We start from the raw sequence: 13,118 nt of genomic DNA on the forward strand, positions 1-13,118 counted from the left end.
TGTAAGAAATAGTTGCCTTAGCTATTATATTGTTTGCCTGGAGCTAAAAAGCAGTATTAAATCAATCCTGTGGCAGTTAATAGGTTAGAAAGCAAACTCAGAATAATTGAAATTGCAATAGCAAGCAAAGAGAAGACGATGATTCAGGGTAAGCAGGGATTTGGCCTGGGAGATGCAGAAATGTCCCTTTTGGTTACTATTCACCTTACCTCACAAGAAATACATTCCACATAAAGGGAGAAAAGAAAAAATAAAAACAACTTTATAACCATATATTTATGGACAAATTACTTTAAAGAGCATGTTTGGCAATGAAATAGGATGAATAAAATACTCAAAACTAAAATGCAGTATCAAGTACAATATGTTGTAACTGGGTCTAATGTTATTCAGTTGATTTTGAAGTGATGGATAAAAAAATTGCTTTTTCATGCTAAGACACTCAGAAACAATATAAAATTCACATATTAGTCATGAGTTTTTAGTTTACATGATGATGAAAAGGAAACTGTGAGGTAAACAAAAAGCTTCTATATATGGGTACATACATTAATAAAGGCCCAACTTATGCCCAAGAACGTATTAAACACTTCAACAAAATGTACAATTTTAAATGTGAAGATTTTTTAAAGTTTGGGTTAGTTTGCCATTAACAATTTATGCTATATAAATCACTCTACCTTTTCTTGATTCACTAGTTACTGGGCCACGTTGACGTTTATTTGAATATCGTATATATGAATTAATATTTAATGAGATGGCATTGACTCACCCATACAAATGTCAATTATATTAATCAACTGTTTATGAAACAGGTAACTTGACAAAGGCAGCAACAAGGTATTATTACACTAAACGAATTGGACAAAATACATACAACTGGCCTACACAGTCCCTCAATTCGTAGCATTATTCATTGTACTACTGTTGCTCTTATTTTTTAACAGCCTTTGAAAGGCCTCTTATGGTTTCCCATTATTTGTAACAAAATGCAAAGGTGGGGAGAAAGGTGACCACTTAATGCAGTTGTAAATAATAACTAGATATTGGTTGAAGAGCATTTAATAATGATATGATGGATTATTACCTGATAACACTATAACACCCAGGCTAAGTATGTAGCAGAAAATAAAATAAAGAATTGAAAAAATAGCTGGATAGTTTGATGCTGCAGATCACTGTTATGTAAACTGTATCCAAACTGTAAACCATATCTAAACTGTAAACCGTATCAAACTGTAAACCGTATCTAAACTGGTAGTATTTCTGACTGACAAGTGTTCCAAGTCTAAAGGGCCAAAGGTTACCAAGTGCAGCTTAATTGCTGCTCCAGTCCTTCCCCCTACATAAGACTGCTTAGCATTGAACAAGATTTGACTTTTGGGAACCTGGTCCTTTGAGATAATCTATCAAAGAAGGAGGTTGCAAAACTCAAGTAATTTCTTGGAGTAATATATACTTTATCTCCACTTTTAGAGAGTGACACTTACAATAAAGAAATGGTTTGGCTTCTTTAAGCCAATTATTTAACAAACTTACTTATTTTTACCATGGAATCATTTTGAGGAACATTTAGTATGCTCTGATAGTACTGAGTGCAAGGTGCTCTGTAAATTCTTGAGTTAGATACCTTTGACAGTTGTAATCACTTTTATAGTACACCAAGAAAATACTATACTTTTGAATGAACTTAGGTCTAAGAGAACTGGGTTCCTCAATAATGGTCTTTTTTTTTTTTTTGAGACGGAGTCTCGCTCTGTCACCAGGCTGGTGTGCAGTGGCGCGATCTCTGCTCACTACAACCTCCACCTCCCTGGTTCAAGTGATTCTCCTGCCTCAGCCTCCCAAGTAGCTGGGACTACAGGCACGTGCCACCACACCCAGCTAATTTTTGTATTTTTAGTAGAGACGGGGTTTCACCATGTTGGCCAGGATGGTCTCGATCTCTTGACCTTGTGATCCACCTGCCTCGGCCTCCCAAAGTGCTGGGATTACAGGCGTGAGCCACTGTGCCCGGCCAATAATGGTCTTATTTTAAAAATCTTGCATACTAGGATTCCCTATGAAAATGAGACCAAAAATAACTTATTCAAAGTTATTACTTTATGAAATATCAGTAATAAATTCTAGGTTTGAAACGCTGAGATCGTAAATGACAGAGTATTTATTTCCACAACTCATGCACACCCCAGCATTTGACAGATGAGGCTAGTCCTGCACCAGCACTGACTGGTGGCCAGAGCTGCCAGAAGCACTCTTGTGAGGGGTGCAGTCACGGAGGCTCGGCAGCAGACAGCACCCAGGTAGACTGCTAATGGCAGCCACAGGTGTAGAAGGAATCTGTGCCACACATTTGCCACCCTTGAACAATGAGGCTTTTCTAATTATTAGATTTTTAAAATTCCAGAGACAAAAAAGCAGAGACTACTTAAAAAGAAGACCAAGCGATAAGAAGCAGAGTTCTCAATGCATGTACCTGAGAAATTCCTTGTAGCCAGCATAGTTGTTAAGATGGCACCCTGTGAAAAAAATTAGAACACAAAAGTCAGTGTTGCCTATGCAAATCCTGGACCTAACAAATATAGAGTCTTTGATAACAAATCTTTTCCCGGCCCTACTTTCAGTTAGGGGATTTTTGATTGTTTGTTTTTGTTTTTTGGTTTCCTGAGAGTCAAAGGCCTTTGTCTCTCATGATGCTGCGACGGCCCTCATGTGCGGGCCAGATTCTGATTATCAAATTGCACAGCTGTTTTCCACTGAAGGAAGGATCCACAGCATGTGTTGCCAGGATGATTCTAGCTTTTCACCATAGTTTTGATTCTGGTGTATATTCCATTTCCCAAGACCCCAAAAAAGAAGAATGAGAGTACTGAGGTCTACATAATTGAAAGCCTTTGCTAGAAGTTATTTTCCTCACACAGTATTTCACTTCTTAGTCTGTCAAATCTACCTCCCCACAAAAATGTAAAATTTCTTACCTTTAGTTTTCTTCTAGCATTAAATTTCTTCAAGCAGTCTACAGTCTCCTGTCTGTGCATCATGGAAGCAACAGTAGAACGTTGCTAGAAGAAGAGGATAAAAAGTAACTTAATTGAGAATATTTAAAACACACTAAGTATAATAATGTCCCTGACTTCATCAAATATTTATTAATGGTGCTGCACCTGCATGATCAACTTCTAAGTATTCAATTGCCAAAGTTACCTAAAAATAAAATTTTGGTTTTGCCAAGACTACTTGTGACCAAGATGCAACACTGATGTATAGAAAGTATAGAAATGGGCCGAGGTGGTGGCTCACGCCTGTAATTCCAGCACTTTGGGAGGCCGAGGTGGGCGGATCATGAGGTCAGGAGTTCGAGACCAGCCTGGCCAACATGGGGAAACTCCATCTCTACTAAAAATACAAAAATTAGCTGGGCGTGGTGGTGGGCACCTGTAATCCCAGCTACTCGGGAGGCTGAGACAGGAGAATTGCTTGAACCTGGGAGGCGGAGGTTGCAGTGAGCCAAGATCGTGCCATTGCACCCCAGCCTGGGCGGTAAGAGCAAGACTCTGTCTCAAAACAAAACAGAACAAAAGCAGAAAGTATAGAAATGAATATTAATAATTTCTCAAATTATCTTTATTTTAATGTCTTCAATCACATTTCGATTGGGCTGCTTTTCATTTACTTAGTGACACATTTATCACCTTAGCATTTGACACATTCAGAAATTTACTTAAGTCTCCAGATTCCCCTCAAATTTCACACTATTTTTCTTAATATTTCTAAAATATATTCAGATTACTATGGCCATTCTTTTATGCCACTAAAACTCTATTCTCACCTGCCAAACTTCACACTTGTTTCTAAAGTTGCCTAATGATAAATAATTGAACTTTGTTCAATCTTTTCTTCTGGGACACATTTAATTTTGGTGTTATTTTCTTAACCTTGTTTATGAGTATTGTCAATAATTGATATGGAGAATATTCATTCCTTTTGTTACTGCAAGCAATATTTATTTAAGAATCTATGCAATTCAGACTTTGCTACTGAAAACTGCATTTTTTCACCATCATAAAATTCATTTTCTTAAACACCTCGAGTCAAAAATTCATTTATTCTGAGTTTCATCTTTTTTTGCAAAGCTATTTTAATTCCATAAACAATATATTAAAAGTGAGCTTATTTTTTATGTTAGCTCTTGAAATTTTTTAGAAGTTTTACTTACACAGATCCATGGGTGCTTCAGTGCCTCTGAGGCTGTGATACGTTTGGCAGGGTTGATAGTAAGCATTTTATTGATGAGGTCTTTGGCTTCAGGAGTTACCGTGTCCCATTCTGGTGATGGAAACTTCAAAAATATAAATTTATAAAAAGTTTAACAAATAGACACACTCAATCAAACAGGGAAGAGTCAACTACATGAATCATTCCCTCAAGTAGTGAATTTCTTCATAAATTTACCTTTTATATAAGTTAAATTGTATCTAAAACAAAATCATTTAGATCTATTCTCCCCCTCTATGTAGACAACTATATATATTAAAGAGTATCTGAGAAGGGACCAACATAGGTACTGAGCTGCATATCACATATGGTAAATACATTTTAATACTCCATGGCTACTTGGAGTGCTGTAGTGAGAAGAATCTGAGACTACAGGAGCTTCAGCAAGGAGCTTCAAGAAGTTTAATCTGCCCAATTACAAATTTCACCAAAGTATATGAAAGTAATCAAATCTTATAACTTCCCATTACTAATACTTTTTATATTAAGACTATATAAGAAAGCTACTTCTGGCCGGGCGCGGTGGCTCACACTTGTAATCCCAGCACTTTGGGAGGCCGAGGCGGGCGGATCACGAGGTCAGGAGATGGAGACCACGGTGAAACCCTGTCTCTACTAAAAAAAAAAATAAAAAAAATTAGCTGGGCGTGGTGGCGGGCACCTGTAGTCCCAGCTACTCGGAGAGGCTGAGGCAGGAGAATGGCGTGAACCCGGGAGGCGGAGTTTGCAGTGAGCTGAGATCGCGCCACTGCACTCCAGCCTGGGCGACAGAGCAAGACTCTGTCTCAAAAAAAAAAAAAAAGAAAGAAAGCTACTTCTTTCTTTACGTTATTTTTTGTACTGATAATTACTTAACTTACTTTTATATGATTAGCATATTTAGAAGAAATACTGTCCTTCAACGATGAAGGGAAATTTATACCACATTAGTTGCAAAATGATAGAATATTGGGTTATTTTCCCAATTCATGAATTTTTATGGACAATCTTGAAAAACAAAGCCATTGTCACTGTGTCATGGAATTAAATTGGTCTATTTTTAGTAGTTTTAAAATGGGGAACTTGTGACTCACTGGCAAAAGAAAGCATGAGAAAAATGATATTGACTCTAATACCTGTAACTTTTGCCAGCTTAACAATTGTCATTTTTTAATTCCTGAAGCTTATCTTTGGCAGTTGTAAAAGCTTGCGAACTATTAGGAGCTACTAAAGAAACACACGAGGCTGTTTCTTAATGTTGTACAGGTCTTCTGATAGCAAATGAGGGGTAGGTTCAGCATGAAGAAAGGTGAACATTTTCCTCAGTTCTCTAATTTTCATGAAAGCATTCCTCTAGGTATACCAAGCAGTGCATTTTCAGGGCTATGTCTGCACAGAGAGGGGCTGGTTCTAGTCTGTAAAGATGGTGAATGTGCTAGCTGTTGCCATGTAAATAATAATTTGTTCCAATTACTAGTCTAGGAATAATGCAATGATTCGAAATTCAAAGAATATACATTTTAAATTCTTGCTAACTGACACACACATCCATCTAAATAGAAAATTTTATCAGAAATGCATTGAAGAGTTCATGAGACATGACAGAATATAATACAGACATTTTATATTTTCTCCTCTCACTTTCACATTGAGCTTTCAATTTGTGCACAAAAGGTGAACCCAAAATTGCTACTACGTAGTTACTCTACTTAATAACACGTGGAAAGCATGCCCAGACCCTGCACATGGATTTCCATAGGGCTGTATGAGGGGAAACCAGAGAAAGTGGTAAATCATATTTACAAGAATATGTATCAAAGGAGAGCAAATTATATCATAAACACAAAGTTAAGCCATAAAGAGAAAGTAGATAAAGCCTTCCTCTTCAGATTCTGAACTTAATTTATGAATGTGTATATATATATCTACTTTCAAATATTTTAATTATAAATTAAATATATTAGAATTATGATTTTCAAATTTTTCAATTGTGAAACTCATTCTTCAAATGAAAGCTTGCATAGTATCCCAAACAGTACAAAAACAAAAAACAAAACCCAGAGACTGGTATAGTGGGATAATGTTCTATTTGATATGTGATCACAGCAAAGTATTGTTGGTATATAATGCAAAATTATGTGATAGATATTTGAGAATATAATTCAACTAAATGGGCAATAATCATTTCTATAGCAGAAATACTTTAATTTTTATGTTTTTAAAATGCACTAAGATCCAAATATTTTGACAAAGTTCTTCCTCAGAGACTTCACATGGCTTTTCTTTCAATCTTAGGAGACAGTGAGTTAAAAGGAAACATAAACTGAATATATATGCTGCATTTCTTTCTCCCTTTCCTTAAGAGACAGGGAAATAATATGAGAAAGTGGTAAAATTACGGTTAAAAGAAAAATGAAAAGATCTGGCTCTTGGTCAACAAGGAAAAGACAAACCTTCATCTAAAGTGATATAAATAGTTATTACATACATCATAAGCTCCAGCCTTGATCTGCTGATAAAGTCTGTGTTGGTCTTCATCCCAGAAGGGTGGATACCCAACAAGTAGAATATAGAGAATGACACCTGGAGGAGAATATAATGTTAACACAATTTAAGTCATATAGACAACAATAAATTAAATGTGGCTGATCCACAATGATATTAAGCCGTAGTTGTTAAAACAGAGAAAACTAGATTGTAGGAAAACTTCAGAGAGACGTGTTATGATCGAGTCTAGAGCAGTCTCTGGAGGGTGAATGCTTCTTCTCCTATGCTCCAGAACTCTGACAATGTGTCAGTCAATGCATGCATCAAAGAATTCTAAAGAGGTATGGCAGGGCAACGTTCATTTAGGGCAACATTCTTTGGCCTCCCTGAACTCTTGTCTATATAGGGTCTTCCTGCATTCTTATCTATATAGAGACTATGATTTTAGTCACTGTGAGGTTGAAGTTTAAAAACTAAACATGTTTTTTATTTCCTCATACTTGTTTTGATGGTAATTGGGACATTTTGTTGAGTGATGGTGTCCTGGTTATAAATTCACATTCTAAATAACCAGAGTCCCTGCAAATGTGGGTACCCCATAGAGATAAAACCCTTTTCTTTTCAGTAATCTTAGTCTTCAAAAACTTCAAACCTTCTCAGTCAAACAACTAAACCAAGACTACAGAAGAATATATATTATGGGAGAGGGAAAAGGAAGAGAAGGGAGAAATCCCACAGAAAATTCAAAGTAATAATAACAATAAACACATGGCTGTAATAAAATTTGCTAAAATTTTTCACAAACATAATTATTTATAAATTAATCACCATCTAATTTAACTTTTAAAATTAAATAAAATTCTGTATTCACAGTTTTTAAATTTCCCTGAAATCATATCTGCAGTCTAAATGTCTGAGATTGTTTTGAGACAATGGTCTTCTCTGTCATCAAATATCTCTCCTGCCACTTTTCGCATATTTTATTGCCTTGCTTAAGGCCTTTGGTTTCTTTCCTAGCTCATTATTCTGGAGGAAGGCAGTCATTCCTCTGACCTCTCCTGTTTGCTTTTTTCTTGCTATGTTTCCTTAAGCCTGGGAAACCTGAGAAAGAAGAGTAAGACAGGTGACACTTTGCCAGGTGTACTCTGAGACTTATTTTTTCCCTTATCCAAGGTGGTCTCTTTGGTCTCTGTACCCAGGAGATCTATCCCTGTTCCTATCCACCAGTCTGGACATCTTTATACAATAGACACTGTTGCAGCTGAAATGGTTTTTAAGTAATGGTTTAATCATCTTAGAATTTTATAGCCTGCTTCAGGAAGATACAGTTCATCAGCAGATTTTTCAAGTCATGTGAATCAATACAAGGATAAAAAATTGCAAACAACATTCTTAAGGAAAAAAAAAAGACCATGAAGAAAACCACAGTATATTGGTACCTCACCTTCATGACATAAAAATATTTTTTCCATGCATCTAATGAAAATGATGATAGTAATGATGATGATGAGTGTTTGTGTTTGTGTTCTCAGGAGGCAAGTAGAAAAAAAGCTGTACCTGAGTAGTTTTAGCCCTCTGCTACATAAGGTTCCAGGAGGTTAAGAAGAAAATTTGCTTTGTAATAGTGATAGTTTCCATTGAATATGAACATTTTCCTAATACACATCTGGAATTAGGCTGTTATAAAATTATAAAACAGTGGCTCAACTGAGACATTTAGCATTCTCAACATAGGCTGTTTGTCCTTATGAATTATGTCTGCAGTTGACAGTTGATGCGGTGCTTCTCGGGGAAGAGGAAGCTCACAGAGGGCTCATTCCATGAGAAAAGCAGCCAATATGTAATAGATGCCCACGATTTAGTTGTTTGAGGGAAGAGTATTTACAAAAACATGTACTTTAAATAAGATAATAGCACAAATGTGAAGATGAAAAAAAAAACACTTTTAGGCCCAAAGACTTAAAAAAAAATTATAGGTGCTATTGACTAGCCTGATGTGAAATTGTCAATGCCTATTTAAATAAACACTGTTTTGTAAGTTTACTTCAACTTGATTATTAAACAAGCATCTAAAACCTTTCTGAGTTATGCTATTTTGTAGTTCTGTTTTCTGAACATATAGAACAAGTATGAGACTCATGGCATAAGAATAATGTAATATTAATAAATTTTATTGTAGATAACATTTATTCAGTTATGTGTGCTTTAACGCATTATCTCATTTAATCCTTGTATAATGCTATGAGGTAGATATTGTTATTATCTGCATTATATTATAGATGAAGAAACAGGCTGAGAGGTTAAGTAACTGTTTCAACCACAAGCAGGACAGACATAATGATGCTCTAAACATTCCCTGCAGCAACTTTTTCTTTATCTATGAACTTTAGTAGGAATGGTAATATAAAATTTACAACTTTGTGTTGTCTAACTGAGAGAGCTTGACATACTAGCAAAGATGTCCATTTGGTCCTATCTTAAATGTTCCTTGCAGCTACTTTTTCCTTTAGCTAGGTCCTCTAAACAAACGCTTATTTTAAAAGTGTTTGTTGTTCTAGGCTGGGCGTGGTGGCTCACACCTGTAATCCAAGCACTTTGGGAGGCCAAAACGGGCAAATCACCTGAGGTCAGGCGATCAAGACCAGCCTGGCCAACATGGTGAAACTCTGTCTCTCCTAAAAATACAAAAAAATTAACCAGGCATGGTGGCACATGCTTTTAGTCTCAGCTACTTGGGAGGCTGAGGCAGGAGAATCGCTTCAACTGAGGAGGTGGAGGTTGCAGTAAGCCAAGGTCGTGCCACTGAATTCTACCAGCCTGGGTGACAGAGTCTTGTGACTATCTAAAAAAATAAAAATAAAATAAAACAAAATAAAATAAAATAAAATATAATATAATAAAATAAAAGTGTTTGTTGTTCTAATTGAGAGTTCTTGCCTCATGAGTAAGCCCAATTTACCCTTTTTTTAATAAACCTAAATTTTACCTTTTTTCTATGTCAGAGAAAACAGAAAGGAAAAAAATTTCTAGCTCTTTTTCTTTGCCAATATACCTAAAGTACTAAAATCATTAAAAGTCAATGAAGAAGTCTTTTTTTTTTTTTTTTTTTGCAAGAACACTTGAGGGGTGATGATGTGACCTCAAAATATTGGGTGTCTCTCATGACACTAGCAGCCTTTGATGATTATTGACTACATAATTTTACTGGGGTTGCAAAATAATGATGGCTAGGCATGGTGGCTCACACCTGTAATCCCAGCACTTTGGGAGGCTGATGTAGGAGGATCACTTGAGCCCAGGAGTTCAAGACTAGCCTAGCCAACATAGCAAGGCCCTGTTTCTTCCAAAAACAGAAAAACGTAGCCAGGTGTGGTGGCATGCACAGCCAGTCCCAGCTACTTGGGAGGCCGAGGTGGGACGATCACTTGAGCCCAGGAGTTCGAGGCTGCAGTGAACCATGATCACATCACTGCATTCCAGCCTGGGCAACAGAGTGAGACTCACAAACAAACAAACAAAATGATGATACTCTAATTATATCATGCTTTCTTTAGACTAAGAAAATCTTGCTCCTAATCCACTTGGTTGGCCTAAGATACAGTTCATATGGGAAAGATAGGTTATTATTTATTTATTTTCCTCTTTACTAGCCAGTTTTTAAAATAACGCATTGGCTCCCTAACATCCCCCAAAGGTTAGGACTTCTGTTGAATTTTGATTATCATTATCAATTCCTGGATTTAAACTTACTTGATGTATTTCAATCTATTATGGTATTTTTCTTATTGATTCTCAATTGCCCCATCTTTGGCTAGTGCCAGCCTCCTCAAGGTGGCTCCTGCATCTGTTAATATAAACTCTGTGGTCCTTAATAGTTTTTCTTTGTGGTATGACAAGATGCTCCTGGATCATCTTGCTTTTTTTCTGTTCTAAACTTGAAATCAGCTGCTACTACAGAAAGTTCCGGTTCCTTTTAATGGTAAATAGTATCTAGAGACCAAGATTGAGCACTTACACGTGCTGTCTTGGAGCTACAGGTTTCTTTGAAAAAATAAATCAAGGTATAAGGAGAGAGGAGAGAGAATGGAGCAAAACTTACAAATTAAGAATGACTAAGAGATCTAAGAGACCAAATAAGATTATGACAGGAGAGGATAAATAGGAAAATGACTAGATATTTTGATGCTACTAAGCAATAATTATTAAAACTTAAAAACTAATATTACTGTCATATTTAGAGTCCTTTTCTTTTAGGGATATACTTTAAAATATTTATAGATGTATTGATACAATGTTTGAATTTGGTTAAGATAATATTGGAGTGGGAAGTGAAATGGAGGAAATAGATGAAATAAGATTAGCCATCAGTTTATTATAGTATTCTCTCCATTTTATGTTTCACATTTTCCATGACAAACAGTTAAAACTATTTTTGATAGAGTTGGTTCCATATACAGATAGATATTAAAACTAGTTTTCCTTATCTTATGTATATATTTGTGCTTGGGAGATGCTAGAGATGTCCGGTTAATAAGACTTTTGAGAAGCGCTGATTACGATTAGGTAGAAAGACTACATCATCAAGAACATTCAAAATTGATTTTAATAAAAGTTAATGTTAAAAAAGTTGTTAAACCTATAATCTTGTTAATAATTAAACATTCTAAATGCTATTCTTACAAAAGGAGAGATGAAGAAGGAATGTTGGAGAACTCTGAGAAGATAGTGGGAAGTTAATGGAAGAATCTAAGACAGTTGCTGAATATTCTAAGTAAATAAAGGGGTACTTTATAAACTTACAAGCAAAATGCACGTGGAACTTGGAAATACACAATTAATTACATGAGTGATAAGTATGGCTCTCTCTTACCTTGCTGTAATATGATTAATGGAAAATCATCATACATTTCAAGTAGAGAAAGTGCTCAACTAACACTCAGTGACCTAAATGGCCAACGAAGGGTAGAACAAAGAGCTAGAAGATCGATGCCAGCAAGATAGGAAGGCATGTTTCAGAGGATGGAAACTATCTATGCCATGTAGTAGGAGTGGCAAACTGACAGGCCTTCTAGCAGCAGGCAGGGATGAAGGCCTGCACCTGTACTGTGTATGGGGTGGGGTGGTCACCAAGAGGGCTGCTGTGTTTATGTGTCTGACAGGTACAACTACTATATAAGAGCAAAAGCATTGCATAACTTGTTCTTTTGATTATTTTAAAGAAGAAAGAAACTGACAGTTTTTATAGAAATTACTTGCTAATAAATTATAAAGATAAATAATTAATGTCAACACTCATAAGAATAAAATGTCCATATGTCTGACTAAGACAGCAGACCGCCTGCAATGGACAGAATGTTTGTACGGCTCTCAAAATTCATATGTTGACATCCAAATCCCAATGTGATGGTATTTGGTGTGGTGGGGCCTTTGGGAGATAATTAGTTCATGAGGATAGGTTCCCTCATGAACAGGAACAGCACCCTTTTAAGAAGACGGCAGACAGCTAGCTAGCTCTCTTAACTACCATGTGAGGATACAACAAAAAGTTGGCAGTCTGTAACCCTGAAGAGGGCCCTCACCAAAACCTGACCTGACTATGGTGGCTCCCTGATCACAGACTTCCAGCTTCCAGAACTATGAGAAAGACATTTCGTTGTTTATAAGCCACCCAGTCTATGTGACTTTGTTATAGCAGCCTGAACTAAGACTTCACCTGTTTGCAACCTCTGACATATCCTGGAATAATCTTAGAAACTGGTCTCCTAAAGGAATCTGAAATTAGCTATAGTAGTAGTGCTTAGTTTTGGTGTTGCATCAGCATCACCTGGCGAGCTTGTTAAAATGCAAATTCCTGAGCCTCACCTCAGTGAATCTTTTTTTTAAAAATTATGCTAAAAATACCTAACATTAAATTTAAACACGACATTAAATTGTACATAAAAAAGGTCCCGCACAGTGACTTTAAATTATGCATAAAAAAAGGTTCCACACACTTGCAATCCCAGCACTTTGGGAGGCCAAAGTGGGCAGACTGCTTGAGCTCAGGAGTTTGAGACAAGCCTGAGCAACATGGCAAAATCCTGTCTCTACAAAAAGTAAAAAATTAGCAGGGTGTGGTGGTGTGCCCCTGTAGTCCCCGCTACAGGGGAGGCTAAGGCAGGAGGATAACTTGTGCCTGGGAGGTGGAGGTTGCAGTGAGCTAAGATGGTGCCACTGCACTCCAGCTTGGGCAACAGAGCCAGACCCTGTCTCTAAATAAATAAATAGTACATAAAATAGATCTTTTTTTTGTTTGTTTGTTTGTTTGTTTTGTTTTGTTTTTTAAAGACAGGGTCTCATTCTTTTTCACCCAGGCTGAAGTGCAGTGGTATGATCAT

The 13,118-nt window shown here is 36.4% G+C and overlaps 1 protein-coding gene across 38 annotated transcripts in view; it reads right to left on the reverse strand.

Annotated features, from left to right (window-relative positions):
* The window catches only part of CAMK2D (calcium/calmodulin dependent protein kinase II delta), a 318,650-nt gene that overhangs the window by 65,525 nt on the left and 240,007 nt on the right, over window positions 1-13,118 (reverse strand). For all 38 annotated transcript variants that reach the window (XM_032146242.2, XM_058436690.1, XM_032146219.2 and 35 more), the window contains exons 9-12: window positions 6,743-6,837; window positions 4,217-4,339; window positions 2,979-3,062; window positions 2,477-2,519 (exon numbers count right to left, since the gene is read on the reverse strand). In XM_032146242.2, coding sequence (XP_032002133.1) covers window positions 2,477-2,519; window positions 2,979-3,062; window positions 4,217-4,339; window positions 6,743-6,837 — 345 coding nt within the window. The remainder of the gene's footprint in view (window positions 1-2,476; window positions 2,520-2,978; window positions 3,063-4,216; window positions 4,340-6,742; window positions 6,838-13,118) is intronic.

The sequence above is a fragment of the Hylobates moloch genome, unplaced genomic scaffold (assembly GCF_009828535.3).
Source record: "Hylobates moloch isolate HMO894 unplaced genomic scaffold, HMol_V3 SCAFFOLD_3, whole genome shotgun sequence".
NCBI lineage: Eukaryota > Metazoa > Chordata > Mammalia > Primates > Hylobatidae > Hylobates > Hylobates moloch.